This window comes from Pan troglodytes, chromosome 4 (assembly GCF_028858775.2).
Source record: "Pan troglodytes isolate AG18354 chromosome 4, NHGRI_mPanTro3-v2.0_pri, whole genome shotgun sequence".
Taxonomy (NCBI): domain Eukaryota; kingdom Metazoa; phylum Chordata; class Mammalia; order Primates; family Hominidae; genus Pan; species Pan troglodytes.
This window is the reverse complement of record NC_072402.2, coordinates 143,933,916-143,945,966: the sequence shown is the minus strand read 5'-3', so window position 1 is coordinate 143,945,966 and position 12,051 is coordinate 143,933,916. Positions and strand designations below refer to the sequence as shown.

Here is a 12,051-nt window from a genome sequence, read left to right as displayed (position 1 = left end):
AAGTTTCTATATGTTAGGAATGGGCAAAACATTCAGATATTGGATAACTGAAATGGGTTTAAGAAACCCAGATATCGGCTGAGTGCAGTGGCTCACGCCTGTAATCCCAGCAGTTTGGGAGGCTGAGGCAGGAGGATCACCTAAGGTCAGCAGATCAAGATCAGCCTGGCCAACATGGTGAAACCCCATGTCTACTAAAAATACAGAAATTAGCCAGGTGTTGTGGCATGCACCTGTAATCCCAGCTACTTGGGAGGCTGAGGCAGGAGAATTGCTTGAGCCTGGGAGGCAGAGGTTGCAGCAAGCCGAGATCACGCCAGTGCACTCCAGCCTGGGCGATAGAGCGCAACTCAGTCTCAAAAAAAAAGAAAAGAAACCCAGATATCTTTTACATATATTTAGCATACAGACTCTAAAAACCATATGCCAAGTTAGGCTGCTTCTGATGAAACACATTTTGATATGATAGTGCTAAAAATCAAGATGAATATACAGGAAAGTAAAAGAGTAGAAAAGGTTAGACTCCAGGAGAAGAGAATGATCACAGATTCTAAACATTTGTTTAATGTGAGGGAACAAATGATTGTTAATAACTGACAGAAATCTGCACCAAATACAACAGCATGTTTACAGCCAAAGGAATAGGACCATTTACATTTAACAGCTCCTAACATGTATGCATAAAGTACGCTCTGAAGAAAATTATAAGTCTAAAATAATAAGTCACACTAATTGAATGGTGAAACTTAAATACACTGGGGAGTTTTGTGCTGTAATTTTCTAGACCTTTACAATTATTCTTATTCTTTCACCCATTGACCCCTCACTATATAATCTCTAAAAAACAGCCATGATACTGTAGCTACAGTATCAATGCTAACTACTCAACAAGACTTCCAGAAGTATGTCACAAAAATCTGAGTACAACTAAGACTCTTGAGAATATAAGACAAGTGCAGCATCACTTCCCTCTCCTGAAAAATCATCACTTCTTTCTTCTCATACTCAGGAAGAGTACTTAAAATCTTTTAGCCACTTTATTTGGAACTAAAGCTTATGGGAATCCATTACTGCTTGACTATAAAAACAAGCATATTTGGGGATGAAAGAGATTGTAAAATTTGGGATCCATGACTATGCAAAATACACATGTCTCTAGACAAAAAGGGACTTCTATTATAACATGGAGATTAGAAAAGGTAATAATATCCATCTTAAATTACCATTCTACTATAGATTTGTAAATTTGTAAAGATAAATTAAGAGATCGATTTAAGATCAGGCAGACAGCACATCTGTGGAACTAAAACTCAGCTGCAATTCCACACAAGTAAAATCTGTTTCACAACCATGTCTTTTTCTAATGTATATCTGCAGGAAAAATTAACGTATCTTAAGTATCAACCAACAGTTACCTTTTAAAGAATCAACAAAAGAAATTTCCTAAAGCTTAATGTAACTTAACAAATAGGACTCCTTAAAATTCACACCTTGCACAATAACGTTTTAAGAACATGCTTCAATTATGTTTTAAGTTATTTAAAAAATAAAAGTCAACAAATTTTTATCGGAGTAAGCTAATAGAAACATTGCCCTAAAAATACCTCATCTGTAAAAATCTCAAATTTATCTTTTTCCCCTTTTAATGAAATCTCTATTGCACGTATATTACACAACTGCTGAGCCAGTACATAAGCTTCATAGAAAATTTCAGACATGCAATCATAAGATCAAAGAGTAAGGTCCTACACCTTTGGCCCCAAGCCAAAAAACACTACTGAAAAACCATTACCATTTACTTGCTTTAGGAAAAAAGCCAAGACTACTTAGACCTTTCCCACTTGCAGAAAAATTTACATGTTTCTGAATATGGATCTAATTTTAAGTTCCATCTTAATGTGCTCTTTCTTTCAGAGGTGAAACAACTAATACATGTGCTTCTGAGCCACAGGTTAAAAAAAAAAAAATCTCCTGATCTCAATGTGTATCAACAGCCATTAAAATATCCACACTCTTGGCTGGGCGTGGTGGCTCACGTCTGTAATCCCAACACTTTGGGAGGCCAAGGGTGGATCACCTGAGGTCAGGAGTTTGAGACCAGCCTGACCAACATGGAGAAACCCCATCTCTACTAAAAATACAAAATTAGCTGGGCATGGTGGTGCATGCCTGTTATCCCAGCTACTCGGGAGGCTGAGGCAGGAGAATCGCTTGAACCCGGGAGGCGGTGGTTGCGGTGAGCCAAGATCACGCCATTGCACTCCAGCCTGGGCAACAAGAGCAAAACTCCATATCAAAAACAACAACAACAAAAAAAATCCATATTCTCTGACCAGTAGTTACATTTATGATAAACTAGACAAAGGAAATAAAGGCATATATAGAAAATACTACTAGTACCTAAAGCTATACACACACAAAATATATTTATTAAATAACAACAGCATTAATTTTTAACAAAAAAATAGTGCCAAGGTAACCATTCTCTTATTGTTGGATGTTTGTGAAATATTAGGCATCCAAAGTGATGGTTATTAATTAGCTGGGCACGGTAGTGGGTGCTTGTAATCCCAGGTATTCAGGAGGCTGAGGCAGGAGAATCGCTTGAATCCATCCAGGAGACGGAGGTTGCAGTGAACTGAGATCACGCCACTGCACTCCAGCCTGGGCAATAAAGCAAGACTCCATCTCAAAAAATATATATGTAATATAATATAATACAATATAATACAATAAACAAATGTTTTTAAAAAAATTATGGTTATGGCCAGGCACAGTGGCTCATGCCTGTAATCCCAGCACTTCAGGAGGCTGAGGTGGGAGGATTGCTTCAGCTCAGGAGTTCAAGACCAGTCTGGGCAACATAGTGAGACCTCCATCTCTAAAAAAATAAAATAAAATAATTAGCCTGGTGTGGTGGCATGCACCTATAGTCCCAGCTACTCAGGAGGCTGAAGTGGGAGGATTGTCTGATCCTGGAAGGTTGAGGCTACAGCGAGCTATGACCATGCCACTGCACTCCAGCCTGGGTGACAGAGCAAAACCCTGTCTTAATAAAAAACAAGGGCCAGGCGGGGTGGCTCACGCCTGTAATCCCAGCACTTTGGGAGGCCGAGGCAGGTGGATCACAAGGTCAAGAGTTCAAGACCAGCCTGGCCAACATGGTGAAAGCCCATCTCTACTAAGAATACAAAAATTAGCCAGGCGTGGTGGCGCGTGCCTGTAATCCCAGTTACTTGGGAGGCTGACACAGGAGAATCACTTGAACGCGGGAGGCGGAGGCTGCAGTGAGTCGAGATTGCGCCACTGCACTCCAGCCTGGGTGACAGAGCAAGACTCCATCTCCGGGGTGGGGGGAACAATAACAACCAAAAAAACCAAAGTGATGGTTATAAAAGCAATATATAAATGTGAAAAATGCTTCTGATGTAATGTCAAAGAAATCAGAATTTTACAATGAGTCTGACTGTAGCTATATAAAAATTCATACACATAAGAGAAACAGAAAATAAATACTAATAATTTTCTTTTCTCTACTTTCTATACTGTCATAATGCAATAATACGCTTATTTTTATTTTAAAAGAATGAAAGTGAGTTTTTAAAAAAGTCTGACTCTGAGATCTGTGTTCAGATTATCCCTTTGGTAAGACCATACTGGGCCAGGCCTGGCGGCTCACACCTGTAATCCCAGGGGCGGATTACCTGAGGTCAGGAGTTCGAGACCAGCCTGACCAACATGGAGCAACCCTGTCTCTACCAAAAATACAAAATTAGCCAGGTGTGGTGGCACATGCCTGTGATCCCAGCTACTCAGGAGGCTGAGGCAGGATAATAGCTTGAACCCGGGAGGCGGAGGTTGTGGTGAGCCGAGATCATGCCATTGCACTCCAGCCTCGGCAACAAGAGCGAAACTCCTCTCAAAGTAAAAAAAAAAAAAAAAAAAAAAAAAGATAAGACCATACTGGACAAAGTAAGTAAAAATGGAGTTGACTTTCACATTTGTTAATATTTATTAAAGATACACATATATTGGTACTTCTACTTCTTTTCAAATGAAAACTTTCTCTCTTAGTCTGTTTGGGCTACTATAACAAAATACCTTAGACTAGGCAATTTAGTATTTATTTATTTTTTGAGACAGGGTCTCATTCTGTTGCCCAGGCTGCAGTACAGTGGCTTGATCATAGCTCACTGCAGCCTCAACCTCCCAGGCTCAAGTGATCCTCCCACCTCAGCCTCTCAAGTAGGTAGGACGACAGGTGTGAACCACCATGCCTGACTAAGGCTATTTTTTTTATTTTTTTGTAGAGGCAGAGTTTCGCCCCATTGTCCAGGCTGGTCTCAAACTCCTGGACTCAAGTGATCCACCCACCTCAGCCTCCCAAAGTGCTGGGATTGACAAGCATGAGCCCACAATGCCCAGCCAACTAGGCAATTTATAAACAGAATTTTTCTTTTTTTTTTTTTGAGACGGAGTCTCGCTCTGCCGCCCAGGCTGGAGTGCGGTGGCGCAATCTCGGCTCACTGCAACCTCGGCTCACTGCAACCTCCGCCTCCCAGGTTCACGTCATTCTCCTGCCTCAGCCACCTGAGTAGCTGGGACTACAAGCGCCCGCCACCACACCCGGCTAATTTTTTATATTTTTAGTAGAAACGGGGTTTCACCGTGTTAGCCAGGATGGTCTCGATCTCCCAACCTCGTGATCTGCCCGCCTCAGCCTCCCAAAGTGCTGGGATTACAGGCGTGAGCCACCGTGCCCGGCTATAAACAGAAATGTATTGCTCACAGTTCTGCAGGCTGGGAAGTTCAAGATTAAAGCATCAGCACACTTGGAGTCTAGTGAGGGCCCATTCTTCACAGATGGTACCTTCTGTGTCCTCTCATGGTAACAAGCAGGCTCCTTTCACCTTTTTTTTTTTTGAGATGTCCAACATGAATTTTGAGGGGACACCAACATTCAGACCATAGTACTTTCATCTTCCCCTTAAGTAATTAGGGGCTTTCATGAATGAATATCATGTGGAAGAAATAACCCTAGATTTATTTGGGAGGAAAATATATACATACATTCATCAGTTGCAAATACCATTTGGATATTTGGACCATAGCTCCTAGTATAGTAGCCACTAGCTAAATACACGCACAAAATTAGACTACTAAAAAATTCTTACTTTTCTAATTGTCAATTACCTGTATATACGTATGAGAATGTTCATTCATTTAAACATATACTGAGTGTTTACTAAGTGCCAAGCATATTGCTTGGTAATGGAATTACTTTAAACAAAACAGACCTTGCCCTGCACCCCCATGGCCAAGAGGTGGATACGAAAACAAATAATTACAGTACAAAATAATACATTGTATAAAAAGAGATTAATAAGGAAGTAAGTTGCAACATTGTAAGAGGATAAGAGAAGACAGTGGCAAGAAACATAGGGCTAAAAAAGCAACTTCTGGCTTTAGCCTATAGTTATTGGGCCAGGAAGGATGAAGTCAGACATCTTTAAAAGGCAGACCAAAGGACATAAGAACAAATATGTTCTTAAGTTAGTAGACTAAAACTTGCCAAGAAGTCTTCTGGCCAAAGTTCTTTTCTATGAAATAGTGAATGGTATCCTTAAGTCCCACAGCACTTTAGAGACACACTAATTCTCTGAAGCAACTAAGTACACTTCGAAAATTACCAGTACTTCCCAAACTTAAGAATATACCTCCAAAATACTTATTTAACCCTGGTAGTTTATTTACCAGGTGGTCAGCTCTAAAAATTGCTAGATAATTATTTTTCCTCCCATTTGGGCAACTGCAGAGATTACTATCCAGAGTTCAATTTGATAAGGACTGCCAACATACAGCAACATGTAAACTCTAGAGTTCAACCAAAGTATATGCATCATGATCACTGAACCCATAAATATGAACCAATAAAATAAACTTAGTCTATTAACCTTATTGCTGCCTTTTCTATCACTCTCCAAGCTGATAACATATTCAATCTCCTAGGGCACTCTAAAAGACACTGATATGGCCAGAACTCACAAAAACTGCACATCAAGTCTATGACTTTGACTAGCAATTCCTGTTCCTACCTATAGGACCTCCAATGAGACTCTAGTGTGTCTTGTAATAGACTGATTATTATTTTTTAAGTGGCAGTGGTGTTTAACATTAATAAGCAAAATACTTTTGCAGAAAGTTTCATGTATTTTCATATTCCAAAAACCATAAAATGTTGTTTACATTTACAGAATGATTCAGAGGTACACAAACCACTCAAAGTCTACATCATTAATACTCATAACAGACTTGGTGACGTAGGTAAAAGGCAAATAAAATTTAGTTCTGTTTAATAGAAAAAGGTTAGACAATTTATCCTAAGTCACACAGTGAATTAGGGATAGATACGGAACTAGAAATTAAATGCCGATTCACACAACAATGTCTATTAAAGTAAGACAGACAAATTGTCCAGAGTTTACAAACCCCACCATGCTTTTTAAAACATACACCAAGAGAAAGTTTTACACTAAGCCAAACAAGAAGCAGTGAATAATACATATTTATACATTTTATATAATATAAATAAAACATTCCCCATTAAATACAACATGTTTTGATAGAAATGCAGGTTACTGAAAAATGCTTGCCTGATCTTTTTTTAAACTTGCAGAAATTTCTTTAGTGATGCACTTATCTCCTGAATTTAGCAGAACCTTACTTTAAAGGGGTTCACATTCTTACAATGAGCAGTTATTTCTGACAGAAAGAAACCATGACATCTCTAAATTGTGCATAATCCCTACAGTCTCTATGACTAGGATATCCGGGATATTTTGAAACTGAGGAAAGATGAAGTCCCCAAACAAGAACTGAGTCTAGTCTATTCATGCAGCTGTAGGGAAAGAGACAAACTTCTCGACTGAGATATTGGTTTCCCTCCCTTTTACTGCATTGCCAACAAAAATGGTGGTACTAGTTTATTCCAGCCAGTTAAGGAGTCATTTCTTCCTGTCTCCCTCCTGTCCTTCCTCTAATAAAAGTAACAGACATGTTCACCACCTACAAAGGGAATGGAAGGTAACAGATAAGCTCTAATAGCCCATGACATTCCTAACTTGTCCATAGGGAATAATCAACTGTAAACTAGATTGGTTTAGAAATACCTCCTGTTGGCCGGGCGCAGTGGCTCACGCCTGTAATCCCAGCACTTTGGGAGGCCGAGGCAGGTGGATCACGAGGTCAGGGGTTCGAGACCAGCCTGACCAACATGGTGAAACTCCATCTCTACTAAAAATACAAAAATTAGCTGGGCGTAGTGGCGGGCACCTGTAATCCCAGCTACTCGGGAGGCTAAAGCCAGAGAATCGCTTGAACCCAGGAGGCGGAGGTTGCAGTGAGTGCCACTGTACTCCAGCCTGGGCAACAGTGAGAGATTCCATCTCAAAAAAAGAAAGAAAAAGAAAGAAAATCATGTGCACAGTCATAGTTTGATTCCAACCTAGCCGGTGCAACTATACTATCTCAAAGCCTAGCAACTGCTCTGAAATGCTATGTTGTAGCAACATGCCAATCTGCCATGAAAATTTTCTTGAATCTGGAATATGCAAAAAAGTAAATTTACAAACACAACCCACTTTAGCATATCATTTATTACATTTTAGGATATCTAAACAAACAAAAAATAATCTCCCATGATGACATACTAAGAATAAAAATATATGTGGTATCTGCATTTACTTTTTTATTATTAATATCTCCATTCAAAACTGTTACTTAGGTGAGTTAAAAATAAGTATTCTAGACCAGGCACAAAGGCTTATGCCTGTAATCCCAGCACTTTGGGAGGCCGAGGTGGGTGGATCACCTGAGGTCAAGAACTGGAGACCAACCTGGCCAACACAGTGAAACCCCCGTCTCTACTAAAAATACAAAAAATTAGCCGGGCATGGTGGCAAGTGCCTGTAATCCCAGCTACTCGTGATGCTGGGGCAGGAGAATCGCTTGAACCCAGGAGGCAGAGGTTTCAGTGACCTGAGATTGCACCACCACATTCCAGCCTGGACAACAAGAGCGAAACTCCATCTCAATAAATAAATAAACAAACAAATAAATAAAGTATTTTAGCCTTTTTTTTACCCTAAATGAGCAACAAAATTAAAAAAAAAAAAGCATGTGAACTTTAAGTTGAATATATAACTCAAAAGGAGAAACTAAACTCAAGTAATCATTTTGAAAGATAATTTTTACTCATGAAAATTACAGAATGATCATACTTATGAGTCTAAGTAGCTTTAAAAAAAAGAAGGAAAAAAAAAAAGCCTAAGCAAGAAGAAGCTCGCACCCAGACTAACCTTCAACATTAAGGGGAAAAAAAAAAAACCAAAAAACGAAAAGCACTACTCAGAGTAAAACATCTTAGGGAGCTTTAAAAAAAAGAAAAAGCAAGTAACTATAAGGCTAAAAGTTGTTACCTTCTATCCAAGACATAAAATGTATGTTTAATTCTTCCTAAAAGGATATCTACCAACAAAACTAAACTTGTCTGGAAAGTAGGTTGTTTTTTCTAAAGGCATCAGAGCAGCAGAAATACAAAATAAAGAGATGTATTTTTTCTTTTTTAATCTTAAATAACATGAATAACACTTTTTTTATTTTTATTTTGTTGAGATGGAGTCTGGCTCTGTTGCCCAGGCTGGAGTGCAGTGGCCTGATCTAGGCTCACTGAAACCTACACCTCCTGGGATTCAAGCGATTCTTCTGCCTCAGCCTCCCGAGTAGTTGGGACTACAGGCACGCCCCACCACAGCCGGTTAATTTTTATATTTTCAGTAGAGACGGGGTTTCACCATATTGGCCAGGCTGGTCTCGAACTCCTGACCTCATGATCCGCCCGCCTAGGCCCCCCAAAGTGTTGGGATTACAGGCGTGAACCACCGTGCCCAGCCACATGAAGAATACTTTAAACATACAGATATTTTTCTTTTTTCAACCTTTTCCCATGTATGGTCAATTTCATTATATCCATCTTATTTCCCACCTTCACCACAAACCATTTCCATCTTTGTGCCCAAAACTTTATTGTAGGAGTTAAAAAACCCCTATTCAAGAGACCTATATTCTTCTACAAAACCTTCAAGTGTGTTCAGAAGTCATTTTCACTGAAAGAGATCAACAGGGAAGTAGCTTCACACTGTCCCCCAGAAGATCCTTTACCATGCCTCCGCACCTCCCAAACTACTCCCTATTTTCACCTCCGAAAAACACTCAAATTTTCCACTAATGCAATCTGACCTAATGAATCAAAGCCTGCCCATCTCTTCTTCTACCCCTTTCTTTCAAGCAGAAAGCTCTAACCTTCAATAAGAGAATAATAAAGCAGAAGCAAGGAGGAGGCAAAACATGATTCTTTCCCTTCCAGTAACTAGCCATACCCCATTCCCCCAAATAAGCACTCCACAACTCTACCCTTTAAAATGGTTATCAAACATGGCCGGGTCCAGTGGCGCACGCCTGTAATCCCAGCACTTTGGGAGGCCAAGGCGAGCGGATCACCTGAAGTCAGGAGTTCGAGACCAGCCTGGCCAACATGGCGAAACCCCATCTCTATTAAAAATACAAAAAATTAGCTGGGCGTGGTGGCGCGCGCCGGTAGTCCCAGCTACTCGGGAGGCTGAGGCAGGAGAATCGCTTGAACCCGGGAGGCGGAGGTTGCAGTGAGCCGAAATCGAGCCACTGCACTCCAGCCTGGGAGACACAGCGAGACATTCTTTCAAAAAAAAAAGGTTATAAAACAAAATGTTGATACCTCTGTTACCTCTTTCAAGCCTCCCAATAACATTTCTACTACCACCACCCAAAATATTTTTAAAAGACAGGTCTCTCATTCTTTTCGGTCCCTCATACTACACCCCAATTATCTTCAGGTGTCCTCTCAATCTTACAAAAACATTTACAAAACTGTCCTCTCAATCGCACAAGAATATTTACAAATCTCTTATTCTTTCTACCGCTCCTTTTATTCCTCCAACACCACCTGTATCTAAAAATCCCTATATATTGTTAGGTATACTCCTCCACCAATTAATGCTGCATACCAGTGTAGCCCTTTCAACCCTCAACTAAACTTAGAGAAACCTCTTTTTTCCAACCTCTATGTATCTAAAAGTCATCAGTTCCCCTAGCACTATCAAGTCCTCAATAATACTTTAAAATCCCTTAATATCCTTGCTATCACACTTATCACCTCCCCAATAATTTCTAAAACCCTTCAACGCCCACACATCCTTTTCATCTACTCCACAGTATTTTTCAAATCCTTCAATATTCTTGATCCCTCAGAACTCACCAATAATCGCTATACAGTTTCAATGTCCCTGCTATCCGCTTCTGCCCTCATATTTCGAAAATGCCCTCGATATTTTGCTTCTAGACCTTTCAGTCCCGGAATAATAACGTTTATCAAACCCTTGATATTCTGCTATTCCCTTCGACATCTCAATATTCACATTTTAAAAATCCCTCAAGAGCCCCGTTACCTCTCTCTCAGTTCTCAAACAGCAATGTTTTAAATTCCCTCACGGCCCCTGCTACCCCTTCCAGCACCCCGATATTTGCGTTTGAAAAGCCCTCGCTGTCCTTGCCTGCCCCCCCAGTCCCCATATTCACGGCGCCTCTCCGTCCCCAGCGCTCCTCTCCCACCCTCACCCCCACCACAATGGTGATAGTACTACAGGGAAGGCGTCGCCGGGACCTCCCGGCCGCGGCCCCTCAGCGCCGCCCCCCACGCCACCTCCCCTCCCCCACGCCCCCGCGAGCCCCCAACGCCCACGTTCGCCGGCCCCGGCCCAGCCCGGCTCACTCACATCGGCTCCAGTAACTTGGCCAGCCAGGACTTGAGGGCATCCACATCCTCTATGAGCATGGTGCAGGGAAGGCGGGCTCGGCCGCCGCTCTTCTTCAGGCCTGCCGTGGGTCTCCACTACGCCGCCTCCTCACGTTCCCTTCACAGCTCCCGGTGCCTCAGCCCACCGGGCATCTTAGGAGACTTCAACCTACTCCTCCGGCCGGGGCCTAACAGGAACTAACCCAAGAGCCCTCACTCAACCTAGCCCGAAGGCTGAGGTGGGCGGGAGACAGTGCCGAGTGGCAGGCCTGAGAACCAGTAAGAGAGAGGGAGCCCTGAGGGCAAGACCAATGAAAAGGCTCGCTCGCCCCGCCGGCAGGCCGTACCCAGTCAGGGAGGAGAGATATAGCAAGGTAGGTGGAGAGCTTAAGTGAACTCCTGGTGCAAGATGGTATCTTGGAAAAGGTGCTTTGCCTCTTAAAGGGGCAGCGGCGCCTTTTTTTGAGCACGCCGCCGCCCGCCGCGGAATACCGGTGTCTGCTGCTGGGAGTGCCTGGGGGAACCCGGCGAGCCCCTCAGCCTGGTTCCTTCCTCTCGTTTTTCTTGGAAACACACACTCGTGTCCCGAAATGACTCAGCTGTAGTAAATCTGCAACACAACGTGCAATACGTTCACGTTCGACACATTGCACAGAATGCAAAATTTTACTTTTTTTCTTTACACACTCATGTTGATTGGCACTCACGTTTGTATTTTCTGCTGCTCTGCTTTAATTACGCAGAATGTTTCTGACAACCATGCCTTGGAATCCAGTAATCGTCATTTTTAAAACGTGGCGCACGGATGTAAAAGGCTGAGGCCATTTCAATTTTGCTAGTATTATTAATAAATGTTGCTTTATTTAGGAAGAAAAATGACTCCAATAGTTTGTTTTTAATTATCTTTTCATTGTATATCTAAAATTCAGTGGTTGGGGGACGGGCAGGGAGAATTTTAATCAGCAAAGAAGGATTACAAAAAAATTTTTAAGACAAATTAGAAACTACTGAAATAGTCAACTTACTTTCTAGTTGGTTTTGTGAACCTTGAGGTATCTATGGCAACTACTCATCATACAATGTCTTGGCTTAAAATTAACCAGGGACAATATGTAAATGGAATGATTGTGGCTGTATTACAAACATTTATTAAAATTATATAA

The 12,051-nt window shown here is 41.5% G+C and overlaps 1 protein-coding gene across 5 annotated transcripts in view; it reads right to left on the bottom strand.

Moving 5' to 3' along the window:
• Nucleotides 1-11,454, bottom strand: part of RBM27 (RNA binding motif protein 27) — an 84,830-nt gene extending 73,376 nt beyond the window's left edge. For 4 of the 5 annotated variants that reach the window (XM_009449885.5, XM_009449886.5, XM_054684651.2 and 1 more), the window contains exon 1: nt 10,869-11,220. In XM_009449885.5, coding sequence (XP_009448160.1) covers nt 10,869-10,927 — 59 coding nt within the window. In that variant the 5' untranslated portion in view covers nt 10,928-11,220. Of the gene's footprint in view, nt 1-10,868 lie in introns of all 5 variants that reach the window. The other variant, XM_527062.8, reaches the window with a different exon arrangement.
• Between the last annotated feature and the right edge of the window lie 597 nt (nt 11,455-12,051).